Raw genomic sequence first — 15,267 nt, 5'->3', positions numbered from 1 at the left:
CACTGTGTCTGTCTTTTGATAAGCACAGGCTCACACATTTGTAGGGTATACACCTGGGAGTGGAATCGCTGGGTCATATGTTTAACTTAATAAGAGACTGCCAAACCTTTTCCCAAAGTGACAAACCATTTCACACCCCCACCTGTGACATCTGAGAGTTGTAGTTGCTCCGTGTCCTCACCAACCTTTTTATTTCAGCCATGTAGTAGTTGCAGGACATTGTGGTTTTAATTTGCACTTTTTTGGTGCCTGAGGAGACTAAGCATCTTCTCATCTGTCTGTTCTCCTACTAGAGGCCCAATGCACGAAATTCATGCAAGAGTAGGCCTTCCTTCCCCTGGCTGCCAGCACCAGCTTCCCTCTGGCATATGGGACCCGGGCTTCCCTCACAGCACTGGCTTTGTCTGGAAGGTCAACTGGAAGGACGTCTGGAAGAATGTCTGGTTTAATTAGCATATTATGCTTTTATTATCATAGATCTGTAATGATTATCATGGGTGCATACACTAAGATGAATATTTTCAACATAATTTTGCATAACAAACTATTGCCCCTTTGAAGTCTGAGAACCACTAGATGAATGGGTAGATTCTAAAGAAAGAAAACCAGTGAAATTATCAGACGTTAGAGGGGAAGAGGTGGAGATGTCTGTTTAGAGGATCTTACAGAATTTCCAGGCAGCTCAGGATGACCATGTCAGCACGCTACCAGCTTCCCCAGGCTTCATAGGGCAGGGAAGAGGTTTCATAGCCCAGGACTGGTGGCGTAGGGAAGTCCTTGGCATCCCAGCCCCATGGTGTCCTTAAACCAGGAAAACAGATGGACTTCAGGCAAGTAGGTTGCCCTCCAGGGCCTGTAAACACCCTTGGTCCTGCCTGTCCCTGCCTGCAAGTCTGTGATCTTGGCTCCAAGACAAACAAATTTGCATCTTTTTTTTCCCACCCCGCCCAGTTCAGAAGAAGAGAAAAGTGTTGCTTGGTGATCTCATTATACTAAAGTGTAAATGAGGAGGAAATTTTTCCAGCATTCACCATGGGCCCCAAATAAAGTGTCAGAGAAACTCACCATTATCCTTGTTTCTTCTGTCTCCTAGAGCTCGGGTCCCCTGTCACTTACTTGGGACCTTGTTATAAATCGACTGACACCTTTTCCCGCTCCTCTAGCCCTTCCCCCCAAAATCAGGGCAAGCATCATGAAGTCTGGAATGTATTGAAAATCCAGAAAAAAAGGTGGTTCAGGCTGGGAGGAGTCAGGCACCATGACAGACATGAGGACGTGCCCAGCCCTGATCAGATGATAGTAATCTTAGTAACAGCAACAGGGTTTTGTGTGCTTGTTGTATGCCCGACACAATACTGGATACTCCACATTTCCTCCTATTTAATCACCTTAGGAACACAATAGAATGGGCACTTTTCTTAAAATATTTTTATTGATTTCAAAGAGGACGGGAGAGGGAGAGAGATAGAAACATCAATGATGAGAGAGAATCAGTAACCAGGTTCCTCCTGCTCGCCCCCTACTGGGGTTTGAGCCCACAGCTCAGGCATGTGCCCTTAACCAGAATCGAACCCAGGACCCTTCAGTCCACAGGCTGACGCTGTATCCACTGAGCCAAACCAGCTAGGGCTAGAATGGGCACTTTTTACTACCCCATTAGAAATGAGGAAGATGAGGCACAGAAAGGTGGTCACTTGGCCAACGTTCCTGCTGATAAGTGGCAGCATTAAGATTTGAACCAAGGCCTTTCGGGTTCTAGAACCCCTCCTTAACCCACAATTCCTCACCCACAGAGTGTGGTTGTTTCTCAAGCCTCAGAGCACCCAGGCTGAGAAGGTGTCCCAAGGATCACCAGCTACCCCGAGTCCATGCATGGCCATGGTTTCAGCATGTGAAAGGTGAAGCATGAGAGTCAGGTCACTGGGGGGAAGTTCAGAGGATCAGTGAAGGGCCCAGGTTTAGGGCCAGCCAAGGGCAGAACCAGGGACACTGAGGCAGCCGGGGAGGGAAAGGAACCTAGCCCTTCACTAACAGTACACCAGGCTGAGTACCAGGGATGTGGTGTGAGCCAAGCAGGCACATACCCTGACAGTCTGCTGGAAAAGATGGGCAATGATAAGTACTCACCCATGATGCTGAGTATCAAGTGGGAACTAACAGTGCTGAGAGAGATTGGTGGCATTTGGGAGAATCTCTGAGCAAATCAGGCAAAGGAGCCAGGTAGGATAACATTCCAGAGGAGGGAAGAGCTAGTCAGTGACCCTGAGCTAGCATGACTCTGGTGTTGGAGGAGCAGTAGAAGACCTATATAGAGACCTGATGGAAGGTGACAGGGACAGAAGGTGTGATGCACAGATGGGATGGGATCTGCTTCAGGTGATCACAGGATCTCTGTTGCTACAGAGTGGGAACAGTGGAGGGGGAAAGATGGGTGGGTTCTGGATATGGTCACTTGAAGGTAAAGTTTTTTGGTGTTTTTGTGGGTTTTTAATTTCTTTTTCTCATTTTGAAGATAGAGTTGATAGAATTTCCTGATGCCTCAATGTGGGCGAGAGAGAAAGGAATCAAGGGTGATACCAGGTTTTTGGCCTGAGGAGCTGAAAGGATAGAGCAGCCATTGATTGAGCAGGAGAGACTGAGAGATTCAGGTTTGGAAGAAGATAAGGAGCTGGCTTTGGCATGTTCAGTGGGCGGTGCCCAGCCATATATACCAGCCTGAAGTCAGGGGAGAGTCTAGGCCAGAGGCAGAAATACGTGTCATAAATGGTAGTTAAGGCTGGATGTGACAGCCACAGGCTTGGCTCTCTGTAGAAATGTGGTTTCCTGGCATGGGTTGGCTGCCTCTCAGGAGACCAGCACCTTCTGGGAGTGTGGGATTCTCCAAAGAGGATAATCATCTCCAGAGGCAGAGCAGGTGGCCACCCTCCCTGCTCTCTTATGTCCATGGTTCCCAAGTGAAAGCCACACAGACAGTGACACCTTGCCTGTGCCAGACAGGCTGCTCTCTGCAGTGACCCACCGGCAGCCCACCTTCCCCAGAGCATTTAAAAGATTAATAGATACTAACTAGTCCTCCCTTGGTGGTTTTATTTTTGTGGCGTTTTTGTTGTTGTTGTTTTTAAGGTCAGATGCTCAATTCAGGCTCACTTGTTTTAGGAGTTTAGACTAATTTATGCCCATACCAACCATCACGATTTTAAATGTTTCACATTTGAACCAGCAATTCCACTTGTATAATTCTGTCCCAGACAATCCTACACTTGTTCAAAATGTAAGTATATTGTAAAGTGAAAATCAACTTGTAGGACAGTGTTTATTATTATCCCATTTTCATTAAACAAAAAGAAATTATGTTCATTTAACCAACAAAAGATTGCTACCTTGCATATGTAAAGAATCCTATACATAAATAAGATAAAAAATAGTCAATTCCATGGAAAACTGGGTAAAGTGTGCAAGCAGGTAATTTATGAAATAAATACAAATGGTTAGTAAGGATGAAAATGTGCTCAATCTCCTTTGGGAATAAAGATGGAGGATTGTTGTAAGGCTTCGATGAGTTCACCCATGCAAAGCACTGGAGTGGGGCCTAGCACAGAGTAAAAGCTCTGTAACTGTTCCATTACTGAGTGTTGTTATACCCACAAGACATACATTGATGGGGTCATGGCCCTGTGTGCGCTGAGCAGACAAGCGGCAGAGAGGTGGCTCCATCACAAATCATATTTAGGGCCAGATTCTTTGGATGGACTCGGGACAGACCTGAGTCACCTCTAACCACTGATGTGTCTCCTGTCTTCCTGCAGAGCCTTTGTGGCATGTGCCCGCCCAGGCCCGGCTCTCAGCCCTGGCTGGAACCAGTGGGAGCAAGCACGCCTCCAGGCAGGATGCAGCAGGCAAAGATTCCCCCAACAGGCATTCCAAAGTGAGTGTGGGCCCCACTGCCTCACCCTGGGGAGTCAGAGCTGTAGGAATTAGCTAATTTGGCTGCTCGGCTTGCCATGACTGCTTTGGGCCAGACAGCTTTACCTGCCTGGGCCTCTCAACTCCACATGTGAGCACATTCTCTACCTTTGCTAACTTTCACTCGATCAGAGGGCTAAATGCTAGAGGTAGAACCAGCCAGGTGCACATCCTGGCTCACCAACTATGTCATCCAGAGCAAATCACTTCAGTCCTAGCTGGTTTGGCTCAGTGGCTAGAGCAGCCGTGGGCAAACTATGGCCCGCGGGCCGGATCCGGCCCGTTTGAAATGAATAAAACTATTGAAAAAAAAGACTGTACCCTTTTATGTAATGATGTTTACTTTGAATTTATATTAGTTCACACAAACACTCCATCCATGCTTTTGTTCCGGCCCTCCGGTCCAGTTTAAGAACCCATTGTGGCCCTCGAGTCAAAAAGTTTGCCCACCCCTGGGCTAGAGCATCAGCCTGCAGACTAAAGGGTCCCAGGTTTGATTCCAGTCAAGGGTACGTGCCTAGGTTGCGGGCTTGATCCCCATTGTCTCCATTGCCCCCATTGATCAATCAATGATTCTCATCATTGATGTTTCTATCTCTCCCTCGCCCTCTCAGAAATCAATAAATATATATATTTTTTTAAATCACTTTAGCTTCTCAAGCCCCACTTTCCTTATTATTTCATCAGTCATGGTAAGTATCTTCATCAGCTCAGGCTCTGTAACAAAAATGCCATATACTAGGTTAGCTTATATTAATAGATATTTCTTTTTTCTTTTTTAGTATATTTTTATTGAATTCAGAGAGGAAGGGAGAGGGAGAAAGAGAGAGAAACATCAATGATGAGAGAGAATCATTGATCAGCTGCCTCCTGCACGACCCCCAATGGGGATTGAGCCTGCAACCTGGGCACATGCCCTTGACCAGAATCAAACCTGGAACCTTTCAGTCAGCAGGCTGATGATCTAACCACTGAGCCAAACCAGCTAGGGCAGATATTTATTTCTCATAGTTCTGGAAGGGTGGGAAGTCCAAGATCAAGGTGCAGGCAGATCAGTGTCTGGTGAAGACCCGTTTCCTAATTCATAGGCAGCCTTCTCACCCCATATGGTGAAATGTGTGATGGAGCTCTCTGGGGTTCCTTTTATAAGGACATAAATATCCATGTGGATTTTATAACCCTGTTCATGAGGAATATAAATATACTAGAAGCCCGTTGCACGAAGATTTGCGCAATAGGCCTTCCCCTGGCTGCTGGCACCGGTTTTCCTCCAGCACCCAGGACCCAGGCCTTTGGTCCGGCCGCAGCGGAGAAGCCAAGCCTCTTCAGTCTTCAGTCTTCAGTCTTCACCCCAGCCGAAGCCTTCAGTCTTTGATCCATGCCTGCTTATGCAAATTAACTGCCATCTTTGTTGGGTTAATTTGCATAGTTGCTCTGATTGGCTGGTGGGCATAGTGGAGTGACACCAATTTGCATGTTTCTCTTTTATTATTGTAGATATAGGAATACATAGGTAAATATATATAAGGACTTAACAATTCCATTCATGAGAGTTCCACCCTCATGACCTAATCACCTCCCAAAGGTACTACCTCCTAATACCATCACACTGGGGATTAGGATTCAACATAGAAATTTGGGGGGAGTAGGTTAACATCCAGTCTATGGCAGTAGGTTAACAGCTATGACAGCTATGGCAGGCTGTCTTAGTGACCTCACACAAACCAGTTTATTTCCCTCTCATGTAACAGTTCAGTGCAGGTATTCAGAGAGCAGCTCTCCACATGGTGATTCAGGAACCCATGTTCTGGTCTCTAACATCATCTTGTGGCCCCACTGTCCCTCAGGGCCTTGGATCCCTCTGCTGGGTTCCTGCCCTGCCTCTTTCCAAGGCAGGGGATGGGAGGGAGAGAGGTTCATGTGGGAAGTTTTTGTAGTCCAAGCATGGAGATAGCAAAAATCACTGTCACTTATATTGCCGTGGCCAGGACTTCATCCTTGACCACACCTCACTGCAAAGGAAGCTGGGAAATGTAGTCCTGTGTGCCCAGAAGGAGATAGTTTTGGTGAGCACTTGGCAGTCTTTTCACATCCATTCATTCAGTGAGTGTTTGATGAGCACTTGCAACATGCCAGGCATTGGGGCCACAATGATGAAGAAAACAGACCAGCCGCTGTTCTCACAAAGCTGACATGCCATTAGGGGCAACAAGCAATAAGTAGATAAGCAGATAAAGCATGTAACACCAAGAACTGATTCTTGCTGGGAAAGGAAAACAAAGCACAGTTAAGGGAAAAAGTGCTTTAGGATGAGGTGGTTAGAAACGGTCTTTGAAGAGGTGACCTTTAAGCCAAAACCCTGAGTGAAGTAGGGGGTGATCCGTGAAGACATCTTGGGAAAGAGAATTGCAGGCAGCGGGACAGCAGGTACAAAGTCCCTGAAGTGGATGTGTGCCTGGCATGCTCAAAGAGCAGCAGGGAGGCCCATGTGGCTGGTGCAACGTGAGCAAGAGGTAGAGGGAGATCAAGTTAGAGACCAGAACATGGGGCCAGATCACTTGGGGGCCTTGGTGAGGACTCTTGCTTCTCCCCTGAGTGAGATGGAACCACAGGAAGGTTCTAAACAGGGAAAGGACATGAACTGATGCGGGTGCATATAGGGAACAAACAGGCAGGATTGGCCGGGAGACAGACAGGAGCAAGGAGACTAGGAAGAAGCAACTGTGGGAGATAGTGGCTGGAGCCGCGGAAGGAGTGGTGAGTTCTAATCAGTTTTGAAGATGCTAGCAACAAGATTTACTATTGAAGTGGGCATGGTATGAGGTCAAAAGTAGGTCCAGGGTGACTCCAAGGCTCTTGAGTAGGACAGCTGAAGGGATGGTGGTGCCATTATTGAGAGGGGGAGAGGCAGATTCAGGAGGGAAGGCCAGGAGCTGAGTTTTAGACATGTTGAGCTTCAACTGTGAGCTCTTGTTGCATACATAATGTCATCCCTCCAAGCGACCCATGAAGTAGTTAGTATCAACCCCATTTTACACATGTGGAAACTGAGGTACTTGCCCAAGGTCACATGGCCAGTAAGTAAGGGAGCCAGAGTTGGAAGTTGTCTGGCTCCAGCGGTCACACTCAGGGGAGTAGGACCCAGGGAGGGAAGGTTTGCCCCAAACTGGAATCTAGAGATGATACTTCTCTTGCCTCCAGGGAGAGCCTCAGTACTCCAGTCATTCCAGCAGCAATACCCTGTCCAGCAACGCCTCCAGCAGCCACAGTGATGACCGCTGGTTTGACCCCCTGGACCCTCTGGAGCCAGAGCAAGACCCCCTCTCCAAGGGCGGCTCCAGTGACAGCGGCATTGACACCACCCTCTACACCTCCAGCCCCAGCTGCATGTCACTGGCCAAGGCACCTCGGCCAGCCAAGCCACACAAGTCATCAGGAAGTATTGGCCTTTGTGGGGGTGGGCGTGAGTCCACTGGCCATTCCCATCATGCAGACAGGCGAAGGGAGGTCTCGCCTGCTCCTGTGGTTGCTGCCCAGAGCCAGGCCTACCGACCGAAGCTGTACAACTCAGGCTCCAGCACCCCTACAGGCCTGACCGGGGGCAATCGCAACCCACCAAGGCAGACCAGGTAAGGCGCTGCTCCTCGCCCGGGCCCTTCAGGGGATCCTGACCCTTTTCTACTTCCCCCACAGGCTTGATGGCAGGGTCTCAGCCTCAGAAACATGCTCACAAATGTATGAGCTTGTACAAGAGTTTGCTTACGAGAGTTAGGAGGCTCATGGAGCACCCCCTGCTACCCATCCATCAGCCTTCAAAGACACAATAGAGGGAGAGAAACCCCTGGCTGGTTGTCTCATCTGTCCCTGATGTCCTCTGTCTCTTTCTTCCTCTGCTGAGACCCATGGTTTTTATGCTTTCTGGGGTCACAGAATGCATCTGTTAGAAGTGTGTTTGGCTGGAGGTTATGGGAAACCTGACCCACACCAGCTAAAACAAATAGAGGTTTAAGAGCACCCTGAAGGAAAGTCCAAGAGGACAGAGCCTGGCTGGTGCAGCAGCTCCGGGAGAGCCTCAAACTGTACCCTGTGTCTTCCTGCTCCCCCATCCTTACCACACAGGCTGCCACTTCCTGGTCTCTGGGTAGCTGTGGAGCCCCGGGGAATGTGGGGGCAGAGAGCAGAGGAAAGATTGCAGCATCTGTAGAGCTCATTTTATATGGAGAAAACAAAAGCTTTCCCAAAACCTTCTTCAGCAAGCAGTGTCACATGACCATCCCAGAGACAATGAAGTCTATAGCCTTTCAGCCGACACAGTAACGTGCAGTGGTCCCCAGATAATCCCCTGGAGGGCTGTCAACACAGAAGCTGGGTCCCACTCAGTAGGTCAAAAGGGCCAAAGAATATGCTTTTTTTTTTAAGTTCCCAGTAGATCCTGGGACTACACTTTGAGAACCACTGGTAGAGAGACTGGCAGGGGAATGAGAAAGAACAGGCACTGGAGAACCAACAACCTGGAATCCAAACCACACACTTTGAGAATCTGACGAAAGCAGTGAACCATCTCCCAGAAAAATGCAAAGGATGAAAAGTTCTTTTGCAGCAACGGGGCTCAGCCTGGTCCATGGGCCCCTTCAGAGGTCTATGACTCCAGGCAAAGATTATTGAGCTGCCTGACCCTAAGGTGAACCCCTTAAGAACTCCTTAAGCCACAGCCTCACAGCCTCCCTTCCCTTCCCTTCTCTGAGCACTCCTTAAAAAAAGGTGAAGCAAAAATTTCCCAAACAATACTTAGCACTTAGTTGTAGTCTCGTCTTTTTAAAATGTTAGAATGCTGCTTGATACCTCCTGAAGTGATGTCATGATTTCACAGTGGTTGTGTGGCAGATTTGGATTTCAGAGTACCTGTAAGTCGGTGCTTCCCCTTGCCTCAGTGCACAGATCCTGAGTCAAGGGGCCCAGGAGAAGGGGGAAGGTGGGGAGAGAGAAGTGTCCCAGCTCGGTCCCTGGTCTCCATCTCAGGCTGCCTCCCTAAACAGATAGTCTTTCATTGGAACTCACAGCTCCTTCATTCATTCATTCATTTATTTATCCATTCACTTTGCTCACAAATACTTCTTAGGGATTTGTTATGTCCCAGACACCTCAGCCCGCCACCAGTGAGAGAGACAGATGAGAATCAGATCATCGCTGACACAAATGTCAAATGTCAGACAAATGTCCCAGGTCTCCGCTGCAGTGGCCCCTGTGCTGGACACAGGCCTATGATAGTGACCTGAGTAACTATAGGGTTGCAAAATCTTTGACATAAAGGTAGCAGCGCTGGGGAGTAGACTATGGCTGAGGCAGGAGGTGGGTATAAAATTACCCTTGTCTGAGAGGATTTACTGAACCTAGAAATGAGGACAATAACATGGGAGGGGAGCCTGCTAGGAATGAGGGCCCTAAGGTTACAAGCTTTAATTTGCATACAGACAATTGATGCTAATTGCACATCATTCTTATCTAGTCATTAAAGCTGCTTCCGGAAGTTTTCTCCTAGGCAACCAGGCTCTAATGTGGAACAGCATTTCCCAAAATGCTCTAGGTGATTTGGGTGGTACAGGAGGAAAACTTATTTGAAATGGATGTATGTTTGCTTTAATGGGTAGTATTAAAGAAAGTGTTGCCACTCATTCTCTGATTTTATAGATATTGCCTTGGACAAGTTCAGGAAAATTAAATGAGTTGATTTAAAGAAACATCTTTACGGTAGGTAAGAGTGTGGGCTCCAGAATCAGCCCACCAGTGTTCAAGCCCTCCCTCTGCCTTGTCTTGGCAGTTATTTTTGAAAAGAGAAAGGAAAGATTAGGTGTGGAAAGGGTGTCCCTGTGCAAGTAGCATGTGCAAAGATCCTGAAGTAAAAAGAGGATGGGTACCTTCAGGTCACTGAACAGGCCCCCCAGTCTCAAGGGTAGAAATTGAGGGGGCAACTGAGTTTGGGGAGGTCAGCAGGGGGCAGACCATGCAAGGCCCTTTCAGCCACATTAAGGAGTTTGGATTTGATCCTAAGAGCTGTGGGCAGCAAGGGAAGTTTTCAGCAGAAAGGGTAGTGCAGACAGATTCATGTTTTGAAATCTATGTTTTGAAGTGCTATGCTGGGGCTGAGGCTGAATGTGAATGAGAAGGAAGAAGGCCTGGATCAGAAGACAAGACGTGTGGCACTGCCAGGACATAAAGAGGGAGACAGAAAGGGTCCAGGACAGTGCCAGCAAGCTATGTAAGAGTCAGGGCCAAATGCTGCTGCAGACTGGGAGCTTGAGATTCTTGAGAGAAGAGAAGAGCAGGACTGGGCAGGCTTGACCATTAAAGCACCCACTTTGTGCCAGGCACTATTCCCAAAAAGGCGATACAGCAGGGAACACAGTCAAACTAAGTCAACTTCCTTATGGAGCTGATATTCTCCTGGTGAGAGTGAGGCAGACAACTGAGCTACCATGTAATAATAACATGCCAGATGGCGATAAGGTCTGGGGAGGAGAACACTCGGGGCTACTCTAGGGCAAGTTATTTTGGGGGTAGTAGGAATGAGTTTGCAGGCAAAATTTGAGGGATGGGCCTTGTCATGCTCAAACAAGGAACCCCCACAAAGATGGATGCCCTCTTACACTCCATGCTGGGGAGGGCACTGCAGCCTGTAGCAGCTTGTGCCCACTGATGATTTCAGTGCACAGACTCTCCCCCAGACATTCGTCATGGGAGCCTGGCTTCCAGGCACACTGCCAGGCGCCAGCACCTACTGTGGGCACCACAGTGGGCTGTGTGATCCCAGGCGAGCAGCCACCTGGACCCCTGCCCTCTCCTGAGGCAGCACACACTCCAAACCTTCCTGGGTTTCCAGGGCAATTTGTCAGAGCTGTTCAGGAGCGATCAGAGGCTCCGGCTTCGTGTAGAGCTGACACCTGGGCGTTCCCAGGCAGGCAGGAAGCATGTGGCTTCCCGTCCCAGGGCTGTGCTGCAGAAATCGTCAGATACCCTTCTGGGGGCAGAGCCCCGAAAGGTAATGTGAGGGCCTTAGGATCCATTGGGGCCCACCCTACCTGTGTTAGCCAGGAGACTGGGGTCACACATGCCAAAGACCTCCTCCAAGAGTCACAGTCAGCTTGGGAAGAGGAACCCAGGCCAACGCAGGGAAGGTGGGACCATGAAGAGATCTTGGGGGAGAGAGCAGTGCAAAGGCCCTGCAGTAAAATGTTTCTGGCATGTATGGGAACAGGTTCCATGCAACTGGAGCAGAGTGAGTAGGAGGGAGAATGGAAGTCAGAGGGCCATTACAGGTGGCGTGTGGAGGGCTGTGATCTCACTCGGATATTCCCAGACTCCTCCAGCTGTATTTGGGGGGTGGGCAGGAGGAGGCCGCTGTGATGGTGAGCGGGCAGTGGTTGGTGGAGGTGGCCAGCGCTGGTTGGGTCCTCATAGACTTTGACCCCATAGCCTCTCTGCTTCCACTCTCTGAAGACCTGCCACTTCTGCTCCCAGGCCACAGGGTGGAATACGGCCACTCATGGCTACTACACTGGAGCGTTATTCCAGCCACATGCAGGGAATAACTCTTGGGCCATGGCACACACCAGGGAGAGAGGGTGAGATTGGTCCTGCAGTTAAGGTCAAGCATCAGGGGCCCACCTAAGGGTATCTGGGTGAGCAGTGTTATTTCCCAGGCTCTAACTATGTCCAGATCACAGCTCTACCACTAACCGGCCATGTGATCTCCATCGGTTTCTCTGAGGCTCCATTTCCTCATCTGTAAATGGGGGTAATGATAGGCTCTGTGGTCTAAGGCTATGTGGATGAACCGACATTATGCATTAAAGTACCTAGCACAGCCTTAACTGGTTTGGCTCAGTGGACAGAGTTTTGGCCTGCAGACTGAAGGGTCCCAGGTTCGATTCTGGTCAAGGGCATATACCTTGGTTGCAGGCACATCCCCAGTAGGAGGTGTGCAGGAGGCAGCTGATCGATGTTTCTCTCTCACCAATGTTTCTAACTCTCTCTCTCTCTCTCTCTCTCTCTCTCTCTCTCTCTCTCTCTCTCTCTTCCTCTCTATAAAAAAATCAATAAAATATATTTTTAAAAAATAATAAAGCACCTAGCACAGGGCCTGAGATATATCTGGGTCCAAAAATATCAGCTGCTGCTAGATTTTTCTGATCACTCACTACATATTGATTGTGACTTCTGTTGTCATTGAAAGTACAGGCTGGTGGTTAAAATCAGGTTCTTTCTCTTGGGCCAGACTATCTGGGTTTGCACCCTGGCTCCATTCCCTCCCAGCTACGTCATTTGGGGAAATTATTTAATCTCTCTGAGCTTCAGTTTTCCCATCTGAAACATGGGGATGGTGGTAGTTCCTGCCTCTTGGGGTTGCTCAGCTAACTAAATGAAATGACAGCTGTAAGATGCTCAGAGCAGGGCCTGGCGTGTTCACACTTGGCGGGATCAGCACTGTCACTGTCTCCTGCTCCACCACTGCTCTTCCTCCTGAAGGCAGGAGCACAGTGCCCTTTGTGCTTGTCACCCACCCTAGGCCACCCATCAAGACCAGAGCATTGCACATATCCAAACAGCTGTGTGATTGCTCCATCTAGCCCAGGGGTGGGCAAACTTTTTGACTCGAGGGCCACAATGGGTTCTTAAACTGGACCGGAGGGCTGGAACAAAAGCATGGATGGGGTGTTTGTGTGAACTAGTATAAATTCAAAGTAAACATCATTACATAAAAGGGTACGGTCTCTTTTTTTGTTTTGTTTTATTCATTTCAAACGGGCTGGATCCGTAGTTTGCCCACGGCTGAATTCTAGCCTATGGTTTTCAACCATTTTTGTAAGCCACAAAACCTTTTACTCCAACAAAATCTTCAGTGCTTCCCTGAGATATAACTTAGCCTCTGTGGGTGAAGGTGGGGTGAGAGTGCCAAGTCCAGAGCCCATGCTTTTAGTCTCTGGACCCATGACATCCCTTTATAATAACTGCAACTCGGGGAGCGCATCCCTGTTTCCTCAGACCATGCAAGTACTTTGCACATATGAGTTCATGAGGCAGGTGCATTGTTGTCTCATTTCTCAGAAGAGGAAACAGCCTCACAGAGGGAGGGAAGGAACTCGAGCAAAGGTTGCGGTGTGTCAGTTGGAGCTGAGATCGGAACCTGGGTCAGGTGAGCAGCACGGCTCATGTTCTCATCCACTGCTTGGTGCTGCCACTGGTAAAAGCTAAGGCCCAGGGAGGACACCTGTCCGCACTGGTGCTTCTGAAAGAAAGTATGTTTACTCTGGATTGCTAGGCAGGTGAGGAACTCCACCCTGCACTGGGCACCTGGCACTGCTCATGTCCATTGGTGTGTGGGAAAGGGTGCCCACCTCAAGGGGCTGAACTGAGATGCACAGCATATTCAGGAGAATAGTTTTTGGTTGAGACCATGCCATCCCTGAGGCACCATCTAGTCCTGAGCCTTGTCAAGGGTGAAGAAGGACACAGTCATGGGAATATCTTTGTCTACAAGTTACAGAAAATCCCAGCTCAATTGAAGGAAGACGCTTAGCTCATAGAACATGAAATCCCAAGTTATGGAGGCCCCCGGGACTGGGTAAGTTCTTCACCCAGGGACCCATGTTCTTTCCCTGTTTTTGTTCTGCCTCCATCAGACTACAGGCCAGCTCCCCTCACAGTCTCAGAGTGGCTGCCATTCCACCAGAGAATCAGTGTCCAGTGGAAGAGGAAGTGTTGTTTTCTGCAAGTTTTTGTTTTTGTTTTGATTTTTTATAGTTTATTGGTGTTGGGGGGGGGTGTTTAATTTCAGAGAGGAGAGGAGAGGGAGAGATAGAAACATCAATGATGAGAGAGAATCACTGATTTGGCTGCCTCCTGCACACCCCCTACTGGGGATTGAACCTGCAACCCAAACATGTGCCTCGAACTGTGATCTCCTCATTCATAGGTCCACACTGGATGGGCAGTTTATTGATTTTTAGAGAGACAGGAAGGAAGAGGGGAGAGAGAGAGAAATATTAATGTGAGAGTGCAACATCAATTGGCATCCTGCATGCTCCCTACCAGGAATTGAGCCTGAACCAGCAACCTCTCCATGCACAGGACAGTGCTCAGTCAACTGAGCCACACTGGCCAAGGCTGTGTGTTTGGTTTTTTAATGAAGAGATCTTCCCCAGAAATTGCCCAGCGGACAACACACATGCACACACGCGCGCGCGCGCACACACACACACACACACACACACACACTCTCCCAACATCTCACTGGCCAGAAGTGGATCACAGGCCCACCCCACACCCATCCCAGACAAGTGTTGTCAACCAATCAGGATTTCTCCCCTGGATTGGGTATTGGTCACCTTCCTCAAGCAAAGAATGAGTAAAATCAGCCTTCATCTATATAAGGTGAGGAGTCATTAGGATGACACGCTTAGTGTCTGCCACAGGGCCTGAAGGGGAGCAAACCCATATCAAAAGAGTCAGTGGATAGCCCTGGCCAGTGTGTCTCGGTTGGGCAGCATCCTGTGCACTGAAAGGTTGCCAGTTTGATTCCTGGTCAAGGCACACGCCGGGTTGCTGACTCAGTCCTTCGGTAGGGGGTGCCCAGGAGGCAGCTGATCAATGTTTTGCTCGCACATTGATGCTTGTCTCTTTCTCCCTAACCCCCTCTCTCTCTAAAAATCAGTTTAAAAAAATTTTTTAAAGACGCAGTAGATGGAGCTAGCTAGCAAACACAAAGACAAAGTGTGTTCACCCTTTTCCCTTCTTTAATCATCTCATGTTTTTTAGCTCACAGAAGTTAACAGTACTGATAACAGGTAGAGAAAATATGTGATGTAGAAAGTAAAATGAGGGTAATATAATTTATGATATAATCACAGAGTGGCCCCTCTGCAGCCATTGAAGAGAGAGGGCCCTGTGTAGACTGACATGGAGCGAGCTCCAGAACATATTATTAAGGTCAAAGCCAAGTGCAGAGCAAGCTTACTATGTGCTGCCTTTTATTTTACAAAGAACGTTGGGAGGATACACACTCCCTCACTCACGTGTGCTTGTGTATGCATAGGTGCTCTGTTGAAAAAGTAAAGGGTGGACCAAGGTTGCCTTGATGAGGGAGACTGGGGTATCAGATGGTGCTTTCTTTTGCCCTGTGTGCCATTTATATAGTTTCATTTGACTGTTATTCTGTGCATGTTCCCTATCATTACTCTGTCTAGTGATATAGTAATGTTAGTGTAAGCTCCCCCAGAGATTTTTCTCCAAACTTGTATCGGCCCAGTT

At 48.6% G+C, this 15,267-nt stretch overlaps 1 protein-coding gene across 18 annotated transcripts in view; it reads left to right on the top strand.

The window, feature by feature from the left end:
• SIPA1L3 (signal induced proliferation associated 1 like 3) overlaps positions 1–15,267 on the top strand; it is a 309,889-nt gene that overhangs the window by 248,278 nt on the left and 46,344 nt on the right. For all 18 annotated transcript variants that reach the window (XR_004973699.1, XM_036346836.1, XM_036346841.1 and 15 more), the window contains 2 exons: positions 3,807–3,925; positions 7,165–7,592. Coding sequence is in view for 17 of the 18 variants with exons in the window: in XM_036346836.1 (XP_036202729.1) it covers positions 3,807–3,925; positions 7,165–7,592 (547 nt within the window). In the remaining variant the exon portion in view is untranslated. The remainder of the gene's footprint in view (positions 1–3,806; positions 3,926–7,164; positions 7,593–15,267) is intronic.

Source organism: Myotis myotis, unplaced genomic scaffold (genome assembly GCF_014108235.1).
Source record: "Myotis myotis isolate mMyoMyo1 unplaced genomic scaffold, mMyoMyo1.p scaffold_m19_p_19, whole genome shotgun sequence".
Taxonomy (NCBI): Eukaryota; Metazoa; Chordata; class Mammalia; order Chiroptera; family Vespertilionidae; genus Myotis; species Myotis myotis.
Note: the sequence above shows the minus strand (reverse complement) of the source record. Positions and strands in the feature narration are given on the sequence as shown.